A 15,436-nucleotide genomic window follows, 5' to 3' on the forward strand; every position below is an offset into this window, starting at 1 on the left:
TTAGTTGTCTTTATATTTAATGTTTCATCTATGAAACTGTATTGATTGATCATTATAGAGCTACCCTTGGAAAGGAAATGTGCTGTTTCACATGTAGTTCTGAAATGACATTGTAAGGATGGGCTAAAATTATTAACAGCTATAATCAATATGTATTTTCTAAACGATTTTGAGTGCTTCTAGGAATTTCATCCACGTGACTTTTTCTATTCAATTCTTCACTCCCTTGGTGAAACCCAGCTGTCTTAGAATTACTGCTTATATTACATATTATGCATTGATAACAACTTCCTTCTCCAAGGGATAGAGGAGCCGATGAGGAGGGGTGCCATGCTGCACCTTGTTCTCACCAACAGGGAGGGGCTGGTGGGGAATGTCGACCTGCTGGAGGGAAGGGATGGCATCCAGAGGGACCTGGACAGGCTGGAGAGGTGGGCCACTGCCAACCTCATGGAGTCCAACAAGGCCAAGTGCAAGGTCCTGCACCTGGGGTGGGGCAATCCCAAGCACAAGTACAGGCTGGGTGGAGAGTGGATAGAGAGCAGCTCCGAGGGGAAGGACTTGGGGTACTGGGGGATGAAAAACTGAACATGAGCCGGCCGTGTGCGCTGGCAGCCCAGAAAGCCAACCGTATCCTGGGCTGTATCCGGAGCAGCGTGGCCAGCAGGTTGAGGGAGGTGATTCTGCCCCTGGACTCTGCTCTGGTGAGACCCCACCTGGAGTGCCGCATCCAGCTGTGAGGCCCTCAACATCAGAAGGATAGCGACCAGCTGGAATGAGTCACGAGGTTCAGAGTGGACCCCTTTGCTTTCTAAACTCCTGAAAATGGAAGTCTAGGGCTGGCTGAATCCACTCCTAGTCCCAGACCTGCTTAAAGGTTTATGTCTAAGGAATTAGGAAAAGGTATCACTGTGTCCGGCTTTGTGCTTTGTGCAAAACCATGGGATAACAGCAATCTGGAATAGCAGCAATTCAGAGTTCATTAGCACTATTCAGATATATCACACCATTACATTATATAATTGCCCAGCAAAATTTCACTCTCACTGAATCAGTGCAGTAACTTCAAGACTTAACAAAGCTGTCGACATAAAGTTGTATGCACACACTCACACAGACAAATACTGAGAGGTAGGTATACAAAGGTATCTGTTAAAATTTCTTGAGTTTGGTGAAAATAGTGCATCTCTCAACAGTCAGAAAGATGAGCCTCAAGGAGATTTTCAGCCCAGCTTGCGCTGACTGTTCTCTGATCTCACAAACTGGAGAGTTTGTGAACTCTGAGAGGTGTCCCACTCAGAGGGAGATGCTGGGCACAGTCTGCTACGGTCAAGGGGAGCTCAAAGGCTCATCCTCGGAACTGCTATCTGTGGATTTACAAGAGGATTGACTTTAGGCATAAGTGCATTTCCATCCTGGCCATGACCCAGACAGGCAAACACTGGAACTCTCAGATTTTCAGTAATGCTGGTACCAATCTTCCTGGCTTATGAAAAGGTTCAGGGCTGTCAGGGATGACAGTTGTTTCACTCTCATGCCTCACTGTAAGGAGGCAACTGAACTCTAGTATGGCCAGTACTGTTCCCCACCTTAGCAGTGCAAGAATGCTTGATATAATCGAGGGACAATTAGTCACCAGACCCCCTGCGCAATGGCTAAGGTTTGACAATAATCTCTAAGGCCGTAGAGCGGTCCACGAGCTGAGAGGGGAAGAAACGCACCGCCACAGGCTGGTCATATGTAAACATGACTTGGCTTCCACAGGGGCTAGGGGAGTCGCAGTAAGCTCTGCGTGTGCACGTCTGTATGTCTCAGAGGGCAAGGGCACAGAAGGAGTTGGCTACCAGAGGGACCAGGGCAGTCCCAGCCAACTGCTGGGAATTATGAGCCTGTGTCTGTGTCAGCGTATGTCTGTGAGTTAGGAGGTCTGTAACGGCAGCTGGAGCGGGGCTGTGGTCCCAGGGGATTCGATGAACAAGTGCCAGCAACTGGAGAGACCGGGATCCAGTAGCCAGCTACTCGGTAGACTGGGTGTCTTAGCCCATCTGTGGGGGGAATCCATGTTGTATCTAGTGGATATTCATTCAGAACAGCCGGAGCAGGGGTAGGATGAGGCTGTTAACTCTGCGCTTGTGTGAATACCAAGTGTGTCTGACAGTGTTGATCTGTGTTGTGTGTATGTGTTTGTGCCTGCTGGGAATACACGCTCAGTCTCACTACTGGTTGTACCTGGGGTCACGGAGCACGGATTTCTAGCAACTTACACATAGGCAACGTTCCTAACAATCTCAAGAAAGATGCCCAGTGTACCTGGGAGGAGAAACATAAATTTGAGAAGAGATCTTGAAACACCTTCTAAAAAGAAAATGCCGTAAGCTGAAAAATTAACTCAGTAGAAAAAAAAGACAATGAAAATATTTAGAAATAAAAACCCAAAAACTGTCCAGGCAGTTTTGGCAATGAGAAATTATAAGGGAAATTAGAAAGATTTTCTTAACAGTCATGCTTGTACTTCTAAACATGTAATCTCTTCTATGTAAATAAACCAAACTCAGGTAAACTAATCCTACATGCAGGTTGTTCTGATTCTGCTAGTACCCGGTCAGAATTTCGTGAACAGACGTGTATTCCCAAAAGTGGTCAGTACAGCTCAGTAGTCTCTATCAATGCCCCAGCTCTTCAATGTCATCGTAGGCTGTATCTTCAAGAGCAGGGGGTGATTCTCTCTCAGCCTCGGTGGCCCCATTTCTTGACACTTTAGGACTCCGATCTGAAGGGAAAAACACGAGATAAATGCGCGTCCTGTATGTATTACTGTTACATGCTTGTGCGGCTGGCAGCATGGGCTGTCCATTGTGTTCCACAGAAATTAGGACCGGGGAATGAGAAATTCTTGTCTCATCCAGCCTCCTGCTACACGTACACGTATCAAAGGATCAAGTCTACTCTTCCCAGAAGACCGGTTACTGATCTAGCTTCAAATGCTTTTAATAAAGGCAATTATTCAATATTCCTGAATAACCCAACTCCGTTTTACTGCTTCGAGTGTTGTGTTACACACAGAAAATGTAATGGATCTGTCCTTGTCCATCCCACAAGTGTGCCCTGACCTGGCTCCTCCCAGAGCTATCACAGGGGAGTCCTCAGTCCATGGTCTGTGTTTGAAAGGGGATGTAACCCACCTCGCTGACAGAGGGGTGTTGCTGCCCACAGAGGTACGAGACTTGCTATGAGATACAGGGGAAGAGCATCTGGCGATCATAGAAAACTTACTACGGGCTTAGGGGAGGAAATAGAAGCACAGAGAAGGAGGAATCAGTGTAGTTTGGGGAGGAACAGACATGAGAAAACAGAATGATAAGGGGATAAAAGGTGTGGTGGCCTGCAAACAGGTTGCTGGCCAATATGCATGTTTGGCCGTGCCATGCCTGTGGGCAGTGGCATCTGTCCTATTTTCTTATTAAACTCCATTTCTAACTGTTTTCCTGAGTAAGGGGGCACTCCATTCTGTGTGTGTGTGTATGTAGGGAGGTCTAAGTGCCAGCAGCCAGAGCTGGGCCATGGGTCTGTGTGTCTGTGGTGCCAACAGCTGGAGACACCAGAGTTGCTAGACCTCATAAGTACACCGACTGGGGTGGGACTCTGCGTGTTGGGCGGTCATGTGCCCAGACACCAGCAACTGGGGGAGGTCAGGGATCCAGGGGCTAGGTACTTGGTAGACTGCACATCTAAGCCCAGTTACTGGGGGATGTGTTGTGCATATATGTTGATGTTAGTGTGCCTGTGGAGTAACTGGAGAGCCGGGAGGTTCCAGGACTAGTTACTGGATAGACCGCCAGTTACTGGTGCAAGTACAGTGTTTGTGTGTGCGTGTGTGTAGAACTAATTACCCGAAACTGGAGTGGGTCTGTGGGCCTGCAGGGTTAATACGGACAGGATAGACTGTCTAAGGCCAACTACTGGAGGGATTTGTATGTTTTGGCTTTCGTCCTGGTCAGCCAGAGAGGGGAACAGGGTGAGGCTATTGGTGTGGTTTGTGTTTCAGTGGTATGTTTTCTGTTTGTGTTGGCTCTACAAACCAGATTTGTGCACCTGCATGTATGCATTTATGTGTGCATGCCCGCACATGCTCAGCCTCACTTCTGATTGGACACAGGGACATGGAACCTCTATCAGATTACCAGATTTAGCGACCTGTAGTATCTTCTAATTTTTAGAAGAGAAACAACAGATGAGAGAGATGAATATACCTTACCTATAAACAGTTTTTGCAAATAGCAAAGTTTGTCAGTACAATGGAGCAGCTTTTTATGAAGTCAACAGCAAGTGAGGTTCACAAAGACACTGGAAATCCATATAGGTAAGGTAGACATGTATATAGCTTTATACGTAATCATAGAATATGATATGCTAATAATGCATATATCCTAAATTCAAAGGCAACTCAGGAAGAGAAACACAACCAGAGTGGTAGGGAGGTAGAATCACTTCCCTTGAATGGCTGGTCACAGTTCTTTTGATGCAGCCCAGGATACGCTTGGCTTTCTGGGCTGCCAGTGCACATTGCTGGTTCCTGTTCAGCTTTTCATTGTGTTAAAATGAATATAATCATGGGATGTTAAAAAAAAAAAACCTACGAAGTTTCTTTAATAATTTTGAGTCCTAAACTATTTTGAATACTTTTTTGCGTCTTCAGTTTGTCAAATATATTTATGACTACTCCAAAAGGTGGAGATCAGCTGCTGATCAGAAGGTGTTACAGTTATCTTAAGTGCACAGAGAAAGAAAATTCTATGTTAAATATTTTTGTTGTTGTTGTTAATACTCTTTGAATGAGTTTGACAAAATATAATGCTAGGATAAAAATCTAGCTGATTCCATCTTCCAGGCCCTATCCACTGTCTTTAAGAAGTCACAGAGAACAAGCTCTGAAGGACTGGGAAAACATGAACAACATATGCTTATTTTTAAGATGGTGTGTGTGAAGAAACAAGATTAGGAGTTACAGGAAGTTCAGCTTCAGAGAGTTATGAGAACAAATAAACTCTTGTAAGAAGGCAGAAGAAAAAAAGCAGGTAGATAACAGGTAACGTGGTTTCATCAAAAATAAATCACACCAGATAACCTGATTTTTCATTTTGATTATCTAAAAGTGCTTTTATAAGGGAGTAAAGCAAATTGTCACTCAACTGACATGATACTAAGTAAGCTACAGAAATATGGCTAACTAAAACAACTCTAGATTGGGTACAATTTCCATAAAATATTGTACGCTTAGTGTACCACTGTACCTGGTAAGACTTTTTGCCAACTCTAAATACAATGAAGTATTTTTAAGTATTTAAGTATTTAAGTCCCAAGATAAAAGACACATGTTCTTACTATGTTTTCCAGATGATACCATACTATACTATAATCCAAATGATCCTGGCAAAGTTTTTACAAACACAGAATGGAATCTAGAAACACTCACAAGACTACAGATGAGGGCAGAAACCATCAGCTACATAATTAGGAAGATTGGTATCTGATGGCATGTAGTATTTTATGGAGCAGGATTGCTCTCAGTTGCATCAGGCCAGACACGGAACACTGTCAGGAGTGCCATGCTGTTGCAAAAAGGGGAAACATCACACTAGTGTGCATAAACAGAAGGATATCCTCCAAGACATATGAAGTGGTCCTTCTGCTTTGGCTGGCACAGGTGAAGTCTTAGTACCATGCTGCACAGAAATACTGTAACGTATTGGTTTTGAAACATTTATTGAAAGATATGGACCTACTGACACAGCCTGAGTGGAGACATTCAGAATGAGGAGAGATCTAGTAAATGAGACCTAAGTAGAAAATTGACTTATTTAGGTGCCGGTAGTCTAGAGAAACAAAATACAAAACCAGAACTGAGGGGGGATATGTTAGCAGTCTTCAGGTACTTAAAAGGCTGTTACAAAGATGAATGCAACTCCTCTATCCCCATGGTCATTGTAATAAGTAACAATTTTAATTTGCAGCAGTGAAGACTTAGATTGGGCCACAGGCAAGAATTTTATAGTTCGTATAGATTACCTGCAGAGGTTGTGGAAATACTGCTACTGAATGGTTGTAAGAACAGAATAACAAACATCTGACCTACACTCTTCCTGTAGGTAGGTAGTGTTCCTTCCTGACTTTGGTTAGATAAAACCTAAGCGATCCCTTGAGGTACCCTCCACCTTGATTTTCCCTGGGTTCAGTATACTAACTGTAGATGATGAAAAATAACAGCACTGCTCTTCTGGCCTCACCTTTCCAAGAATCCTTGTTTCTGTCGTTTTCTTCAGGGATACCAATGATTTCCTGTTCATTCTGCCCAGAAAGAGAAGCATCTTTAGGTCCAGGAGGTTCTGTCACATCATCATAACCATCTTCCACGACATTTCCAGGCAGTGGAGAGACCTCTGGAACAGTACAGGTATTAGCTGTAACAGGGAAAGATCTTCCACTAGAGAAAGCAATAGCTGATGATCCAGTGATAAGGGTCTGTAATACTGACATTATCATGATGATAATGGAACATAATAAACCACACTCAAAGGTATTCCAGACAACAATGATATAGCTCCAATAATTGTTATAAGTTGCTGTAACACGTAGAAAGAGAAAGTCAACCTGGAAGAGGGTCAGAAGGGGGAAGAAGATCTGGAGAAGGAGGCATTTAGTTACAGGTTTTATTTCAGAGTAGGGTTCCCCATTGCATTTCATAATTGCACAATGACAAACTACTCCTTGTTTATCTCTGTGTAGCATCTCTCTCCTTGTCTTTTCATTACTTTTAAAACCTTCTGTTAAATTTCTCTGAAATGGTCTAGCTAAGTAGCCACCCTTGGCTGTTTGCCTATGGTTGGACATGTGGCTACAAATTTAGGCCAGACCTATGGAGAAAAGTATCTGCCATTCTGCTTCTCTTCTCCAGGCTCAACAACCCAACACTCTCAGCCTTTCATCATAGGAGAGGTGTTCCATCCCTCCGATAATTTTTGTGTCCCTCCTCTGGACCTATACTAACAGGTCCATGTCTTTACTGTACTGGGGGGCTCCACAGCTGGATGCAGTATTCCAGGTCGGGTCTCATGAGAGCAGAGTAGAGAGGCAGAATTGGCTCCATTGACCTGCTGCCTGAGCTTCAATTTATGCAGCCCAGGACCCAGATTGGCTTTCTGGGCTGTGAATGCACATTGCTGGCTCATGTCCAATTTGTCACCCATCGGTATCCCCAGGTCCTTCTCCTCAGGGCTGCTCTCAATCCATTCATCCAGCAGTCTGTACTGATCCTGGGGATTGCCCTGACCACCAGGTGCAGGACCTTGCACTTCATGAGGTGAGGTACATATTTGCCCATTTCTCAAACCTCTTAAGATCCCTCTGGATGGCATACCTTCCTCACACGTATCAACCGCACCACGCAGCTTGGTATCATCTGCAAACTTGCTGAGGGTGCACTTAGTGCACCACCTATATTATTAATATTGATATTGAACAGTACTGGTCCCAACTCTTTGGATGCAACCATCCAGCCAATTCCTTATCCATTGAGTAGTCCATCCATCAAACTCAGTTCTGTGAGTAGCTAGCTGTCTGATTCCTCAGGGGCAGCTAGCTATGTGCTCTGTACTTAACTAGAAGCCATCCCTCAAATAATATTATTTTTCACCATTTTATAGTATATACTTGCACACATGGACATACCAATAATACATATATAAAATTAAGTGTCAGTCAAGTCACTCAGTTTTTCAGTTTTTAGCTAGTACACAACATGCAATCTGAATAAGAAAAAGAAATCTTACTGCTGCTCTCAATCCATTCATCCAGCAGTCTGTACTGATCCTGGGGATTGCCCTGACCACCAGGTGCAGGACCTTGCACTTCATGAGGTGAGGTACATATTTGCCCATTTCTCAAACCTCTTAAGATCCCTCTGGATGGCATACCTTCCTCACACGTATCAACCGCACCACGCAGCTTGGTATCATCTGCAAACTTGCTGAGGGTGCACTTAGTGCACCACCTATATTATTAATATTGATATTGAACAGTACTGGTCCCAACTCTTTGGATGCAACCATCCAGCCAATTCCTTATCCATTGAGTAGTCCATCCATCAAACTCAGTTCTGTGAGTAGCTAGCTGTCTGATTCCTCAGGGGCAGCTAGCTATGTGCTCTGTACTTAACTAGAAGCCATCCCTCAAATAATATTATTTTTCACCATTTTATAGTATATACTTGCACACATGGACATACCAATAATACATATATAAAATTAAGTGTCAGTCAAGTCACTCAGTTTTTCAGTTTTTAGCTAGTACACAACATGCAATCTGAATAAGAAAAAGAAATCTTACTTGGAATATTTGTCTTTTGGATAAGCATTTTAAAGCAAGTAAGGAAAAGAAAAGTTTTAGTTTAAAGAATAAAAAAAACCCCCTTAACATACGAAAAAGAACTAAAAATAAAGATAAAAGCATAGCACAGCAGAGGGTCAGAGATGTGGGCAGCTGAGGGCCAAAATGGCTTGTGCCTTTGGCAGTTGCTCTCTCTGAGACCAGGCAATAGCTAAGAGAATTTTTTGATCAGCTCTAGGAAAATGCAATTCTTCTCCAAACACTTGCTCTCCTTCAGCTTTTTCAAATTAAAAAGAAAAAAAAACAAAACAAAACAAAACAAAACCAACAAACACATCTGGCAAACTGCATTTTCTTCAGATCACTTGGATTAAAACTTGTTAATCAATTGCAATGGTATGCCTATATTCTACTTCGGAGCACATTTTTCCCTGTCTTAATTCTCCCCATTTATCTCAGAAGTGAAGCAACAATTTACAAGCTGTTCCAGCTGCAATTTCTAGGAGAGGCAGTTGTCAAATTGTTGGATTCATGTGACTGGATCCTGTGAAGAGCGCAATACTACCAGCAAACATTTGTTTTCAACTTCTCATATAGAAGAGAACTCTATAGCACTTAGGTACAAGATTGTATGACATTTTTCCACCACAAGAGTTAAACAGAAATTTTTCGTTCACATCAGAACATCACTAGTGTACATGAAGTGCAGCAAGAAGATATTTCAATCACCAATAATGCTTTGGAAATAAAAAGCTACCCTGATTTTGGGTCTCTTTCTTTGGAGGATTCTCGTCTGCCCATTACCTTGAGTCGTTCTAGGATGGTTTTCTTCATCGTTGTCTCCACTATAAAACTGTGCCTTTGTTTTTGAACTCTCTGAGTAAGAATCTAGGCAAATGAGAGAGTGTGACATCAGATTAAACTCTTCTTAGTTGCTAAGACTGCATCATGAGGAAAGGAATAAGGCTACAGTAATATCACCCAAGTCAAGCTGATTCTTGGGCAGTCAGTATTACTTCTGCAAAGTAAATTGGCAGAGTTCAGTGGGCAGAGAACCCCTTTCTTAAATCCAGGAATTTTCTGTTTCTTGGCAGATTTGGGAGCTGAAAATTATGAGATTGGGATCTGCCCACCAGGAGGAATTAGCCTCAGTTATTTTCCCTTGTATTGTGGTTTAACAAAACAAAGACACACAGACCTGAGAAGCCGGTCATGCCCTGCTTTTCTCTCATCAGGTTATAGTCAATCTCTTCATAGACAGCCTCAGAGAAGGGGTCATAGGATAGTCTGGAGCCTGGAAGTAAAAGGCAATGATCACTCACGAAGTCTCTGCTCATACTCAGGCTGGAGTCATGAAAAGAAGTGACCTAAAGGGGTCTACATGGTCTGGTTGGTACCCAGAAAGTGACCGAGAGGTGCTGACTGAGGTTAAGCACTGCTGGGCTTTTTCATTTCCAGATGGTAAGTATAAATCTCAGTGTGGCAGCAGATGCCATTCATCTCAATCACCCACTCCCCAGCCTCCCCAGCCAACCCAACACTTGCCAGCCTTGTCAAGGAGGCATTTCATACCAGTCCTGAGAGACCCACCTCTCTGCTGTGCCCTGGCACTTCGGATCTGTCCAGCAAGAATGGCAAGGACCAGGCAGAGAAGGGCCCCCAGGATAATGCAGAGGATGACAGGCACTGACATTCTCATACTGTCTGTTGCAGGGCGGTAGGCAGGATCTGAGTGGAAATGAAGAAGCAACAGACGGAGAGAATCAGGTGGTACAAAGGGCTGCTCCTCTGTAACCTCCCGCTGTGCCCATGTTAGCAGGGTGAGGCAGGTCACCTGCTGCCCGGCTATGGGTCATGTTCAAGCAGCTAGAATTCAGCAGCTGGGGATAGTGCCACTTGTCTCTCCTTTACAAAAGGCCATGGGAGATGCCTTCTGATGAGCTGGACTAGACTGCTGATTTACCTGCTCTGCAGTACCAGGGACATTACATCCTCATTCGATGGAAGAAAGAAAGGGGAAAGAAGGTATGCTTTACCTGCTCTAGTGGGTGATGTTGTTGTTTCTGTCAGACCTGCAAAAGGAAGGTGAGTCCAGATTAAGGAAAAGGCAACTGTGAAAAATAGAGAGAATATCTCCACATCATTCATGAGGTTCCTGCAGTCAAAATTACGAAGGGGCTAGTCACTGGGATGCACAGCTGACATAATGTTCCTCTATCCACCTCCTTCCCAGATCTGTGTAATGAGCCAAAGTACCAGTCACTAACCAGAGCAATGTACAGCAGCATCTTCCTTATGGTCACAGTTTTTGCTGAACAAGAGCTTGGCAGGACAGTCCCAAAGAGACATCTCAGTTCCTTTACAGTGCACCTTCTCCAACCAGATGGGACCAGTCCCTTCCCCAAAGGCAGCTTCACTCAGAGCAGACACAGCAAGTCCACAACCCAGCTGACTGCATACAACATTAGCATCTGCCATGTCCCAGGAATCATCACAGACTGTTCCCCAGGAGCCTTGGTGCCAAATCTCCACTCTGCCTGAACATCCGTCCGCTCCTCCTATGACTCGTAACTTCTCCCTGTCTGCAAAAGACAGAAACCTTCTGTATTGCTGAAACAGCAGGAAGGTCTGTAGGGATCACTGAGGAGAAACAAAGAGGTAGAGGTACCTGAACAACTTGTAGAGTTTGGACACTCAGCAAACATGGCTGGAGATGTTGCCTCTTTTCTTCCTGCAGAGTTTAAATACTGAAGTAAATAATCTGAATATTCTCTGAATAGAGCTAGGGAGTATAAAATGCCTGAAAATTAATCTTCAAGTTATTTCCTAAAATATACATGTGGCCTATTTAGTACTTGGAGGATCACTGTTTGGCTATTACTGTGAATTGAATAATCTTCCAGATGACTCTGCTCCCTTTCTTCTTGTAGGAGACAGCTGCAATCCATTTCAGGAGATCTGAATGTCATCTAGAATTCATTTATATTATAGTGGGAACCCACAGGTATGAATTACTGTCGTAAGAGCAGGCGTTGGAACTGAACTGTTCATGGCTATGTGCATGCATGTGTGTACATGTATATATGCACTGATTTGCCTTCATACATGGACAAACACCTACCTGCCTCCAGACTTCTTAAGAAAACTTACCCTAACTCAGATCTCACAGACTGACTGCGTACCATAGATTTTTGCTTTCAAATTAGGCAATGGAACCATCCTATCAGGGACTACCTTGGTATTTCTGGGTAGCTGCACTCGCTGACACTCATGTAATTTTCACTCATTTCAGAGAAATGTTTGTGTCATTTGCATGGAACTAGAAATAATGTAAACCAGATAACAAACAAACATGAGCTGATTACTATATATGCATGCATATGTTTGTGTATACGTCTGGGCAGTCCTGTACAAATGCATTTCTAATTACCAGTGCAAGAAATATGGGTCTCTTCTGCTCGGTTATCACATGACTGAGGATTCCAGGGATCTGAATGACACTGCCAAAGAGAGCTATGCTGCTCAGTACACTCAATGTGGTCCAGCCACGTGGGCCCGGAACCTCTTCCGTATTTGAAGTCGCTTGCAATTTCCCCACCATCTCCACAGTTCAGATGTTTGCAGACAGTTATTGCAGTGAGTTGAGACATACGATTGGAGCAAACGCTTCCCCATGTCCCATTGTAGAAAACTTCTAGCCGCCCAGCACACTCGTTGCCATTCACCAGCCTCAGAGCCAGGAACTCTAGAAGTGAAGACAAAATTGGAATTAGAGGGGCCTGATTCTGCTAAGAACTTGGCTGGGCTAATTGAAATCAAGAATCTGCTAACAATGCTGTTCATCACTCTGAGAAACTGCCAGAGGAAACCACTCTAAGAGTGACAGACACTTAAAACCGGAGGTCATAAAAAGATCATCTCTGGTTAGGCAGCATTCACCAGCATCTACATCAACAAACAACAGGGATAGCTACCCCCCACAGATGTAGGGATATTTCTTGGGTATGTTGAAGTGTAGGTGCCATGTAGGTGCCTTTGACTTGTTGAAGTTTTGGTGTGCAATGACTTGTTCACAATAATTTCAAAGCCAGCTGGAATGGCTCCCCTGCAGAAGCACATGGCACCCCTGCAGCCTCTGGTGACTGAAATCCTGCCAGTTGTAGACAGGACATTTCACCCCTCACCTCTGTGAAACACTTATTTAAGAAGTATTTGAACATACATTCTTTATAAACTCTAATTTACAATCATCATGGTCATAAAATACATGCATTATAAACTCTACCCTTAGTCCCAGACAATAGGTATTGACATTGTAACAATATGCACATATAGTCAATAAAATGCTAACCTCTCATTCTGGGAACCACATTATAGAATTTAACATCATACCAATCTTAACATGTATTTATTACAAGATTCAGACATAGTCCCTTAAAAACACATGAACAAGAACATAGTTTATGAGGTACAGTAAGATTAGTCTCTTCTATTTAAGTAAAAGCACACATTTCATTGCTCTTTTTCCAAAGACCAACCAGTAAGTAAACCCTGGTCTTTAAATAATAGAGGCCACTTTCTTAGGGGTTTCAACTGTTGCAGGCTTCCCAATCCATGCATCCTCAGGGCTGGCTGGCACTTTATCACCCACCTAAATGAGCTCAGGTTTTCTTTTGGGCTGCAAGGGTTTAGGTAAAGCATTGCACAGCTCTACTTTTCCAGCTACCTGGCAATGTGTCCACTCTACTCATTCTTGAATGGTTTTATTTTTGTAGTGACTTATGTTGTCTGCTTCCCGCCTAAGTGGCATTCCATGGTGCCAATAGATATGTTTAATCCTTCTAGGGTGCTATCTGTGTTGGCAGTTGGAGTGGTGAAAACATCTAGATTCCCTTGTGATGTTCTACCACTAGGAGATCGTAGCATCTGCCAGTGTTGCTGGGGAGGAAGGGGATGGTTTATATAATCCACTTGCCAGGCACTTCCAAACATTCATTTTTCTCACTGTGCATACTGTTTCATTATTCATGTTGTATGTTATTCCACAGACTGCCTAACTGCTTGCATTATACCCCAAATCTCTACTGACAGGTTGAGCCAGCTGGTCAGCTTGATTGCTGCGTTTCTCTTCTTGAGTTGCCTTTGACTCTGGGATGTGTGCATTATTAGCATCACATACTAAGCAGGTCTTTCTTCAAGCAAGTCTCGTACTACTTTACGTACTTCATCTGCTCGAAATGGTTTTCCTCAATGCTGCCAGTTATCACAATTTCATTTTTCAAGGCATTTCCTTACCACATTATTCATTGTCTGTATATGTGGGTCTCTTGATGCTTCTGAGTTTGTTGCAAGGCCTTTCAAACTTCAAGTCTCCTTCCAGATGGCAGCTTCTCCTGTAGAGGGGTTCCAAGGATTTCCACCTCCTGTTTCCTGTTCTGCTTTTACAGAATCCATCAGTAAACAAAATCTGCTGTTTATTGGCAGCACTTAATTCATCATATGCTAGGGCTTCAACAGCCAAAGATGTTTGGTCTTCCTCATACTATTGATTGCCGGCCATTGACTTAGTAAATTCAACTAATCCTGGTTTGGAGCCTGAACCAGTATGGCCAGTAGCCATTTTTGCCTTGTAGTTGTGTTTGCTCTTCCCGCAGTGGTTTTGAATCCTTGAACCTAAAATTCAGGACAGGTAGTCTAAGGCATAACCACAGTGACTGCTCTGCACCCACGTCACTGGCCCTCAATGTGCAGCTAAGACTTCTTGCTCTAGAGGGCAGTAGTTATTTCAAGTAGTTTGTAGCTCAGACACCAGAATGCCAATAGTGTCTCTCATCTCTTGAGATGCTCAGTGCCACAAACTCCAGATGATGCTTTTCTTTCCTGCATGTGTATAGAACACTATTTTACATTGCTACCTACCCATATTGGTCCTAATGCCATGGTATGGACTGTCTTCTGCTGATCAGCTCCAAAGCTTGTTGGTGTTCCTCTTCCCACTCAGAAAAATGCTTATTTCATGTCACTTAATATGTGGGTTTGGTCAGTTGGCTGTCACCAGGGATGTGAATACAAAATCCAGTAACTCCCAAGAAAGCCCAGGCTTTTGTTTATTGTGTGGAGGTCCATGATACCTATCCAAGCAATTTGGTGATCTGCCATGTATCTGCATGCATTTTGCAGGCCTAAAACCTGTATATCTCCAGGGGACCTTTTTACTTCGGAGTGTTTAATGCAAAATACAGCACTGAGAAAAGTAATAATTACCTCAAGTCCTTTACTTGGTACTTTCGGAGTTGTTCCTCCAATCAATGCATTATCAGGTAAAGGAAAGTACTTTGGAATTCTGTTGTTTTAAATTTTGGTGGATGATGCCATGGCAGATAGCAAGGGCTGTGTTTCCACCCTTGAGACAGCTGGTACCAGATGTACTGCACCCACTCCAGGTGAAGGCAAACTGAGGTCTTACTTCTTTGGCCAGTGTAATTAAAATAACAAAGAAAGCAATATCAGTTATAGCCTACTCGGTATATTCTTTAGCTTGTAGCTTGTACAAGTGCTGCAACTTGTCTGGAACTGTAACAGCTAATGGGGGTGTGACTGCATGCAGAGCTCTGATATCTATTTTAAACCATCAGTTTTCACTAGCAAATGACCTAGGAGAAGAGCATTTCATCTTTCTCCTCTCTTTACTCCCAGAACTATTTGTTTATCACTGCTACACAGAGGGGACAAGAAGTTGCACTGAGCACCGTTATTATCAGGTATTGACTAGCGCACAATTTTGTTGAGGCAAGGTGCCTGGCTGCCTTATCTGGACAGTCTTTTAACTTTGGTTAACTTCATCCACTGCCAGGCCAGTGGACAACCCCCCTGATGCAGTAATTTAAAATCAGTTGTCAGACAGTGGTCCAGAAGTGGGAGTAGCAGAAAGGAATGGTTTAAATAAGCTCTCACCCCCTCCTGTGCTCACAGTTCTAGGTCTATGAAGGGCTTTTCCTCCCCGTCTCTTACATTGTCTCCTTTTCCTTTCAGATACATCCTTAAGTCTCAGTGT

General features: G+C 43.5%; 1 protein-coding gene across 1 annotated transcript in view; it reads right to left on the reverse strand.

The window, feature by feature from the left end:
• Positions 1–2,663: 2,663 nt before the first annotated feature.
• The window catches only part of LOC104505566 (scavenger receptor cysteine-rich type 1 protein M130-like), a 30,647-nt gene continuing 17,874 nt past the window's right edge, over positions 2,664–15,436 (reverse strand). Inside the window, exons 11-18 of the mRNA XM_010151527.1 lie at positions 11,813–12,127; positions 10,650–10,964; positions 10,419–10,454; positions 9,973–10,110; positions 9,581–9,676; positions 9,187–9,270; positions 6,285–6,458; positions 2,664–2,770 (exon numbers count right to left, since the gene is read on the reverse strand). Coding sequence (XP_010149829.1) covers positions 2,664–2,770; positions 6,285–6,458; positions 9,187–9,270; positions 9,581–9,676; positions 9,973–10,110; positions 10,419–10,454; positions 10,650–10,964; positions 11,813–12,127 — 1,265 coding nt within the window. The remainder of the gene's footprint in view (positions 2,771–6,284; positions 6,459–9,186; positions 9,271–9,580; positions 9,677–9,972; positions 10,111–10,418; positions 10,455–10,649; positions 10,965–11,812; positions 12,128–15,436) is intronic.

The sequence above is a fragment of the Eurypyga helias genome, unplaced genomic scaffold (genome assembly GCF_000690775.1).
Source record: "Eurypyga helias isolate BGI_N326 unplaced genomic scaffold, ASM69077v1 scaffold4560, whole genome shotgun sequence".
In the NCBI taxonomy this organism is placed as follows: Eukaryota; Metazoa; Chordata; class Aves; order Eurypygiformes; family Eurypygidae; genus Eurypyga; species Eurypyga helias.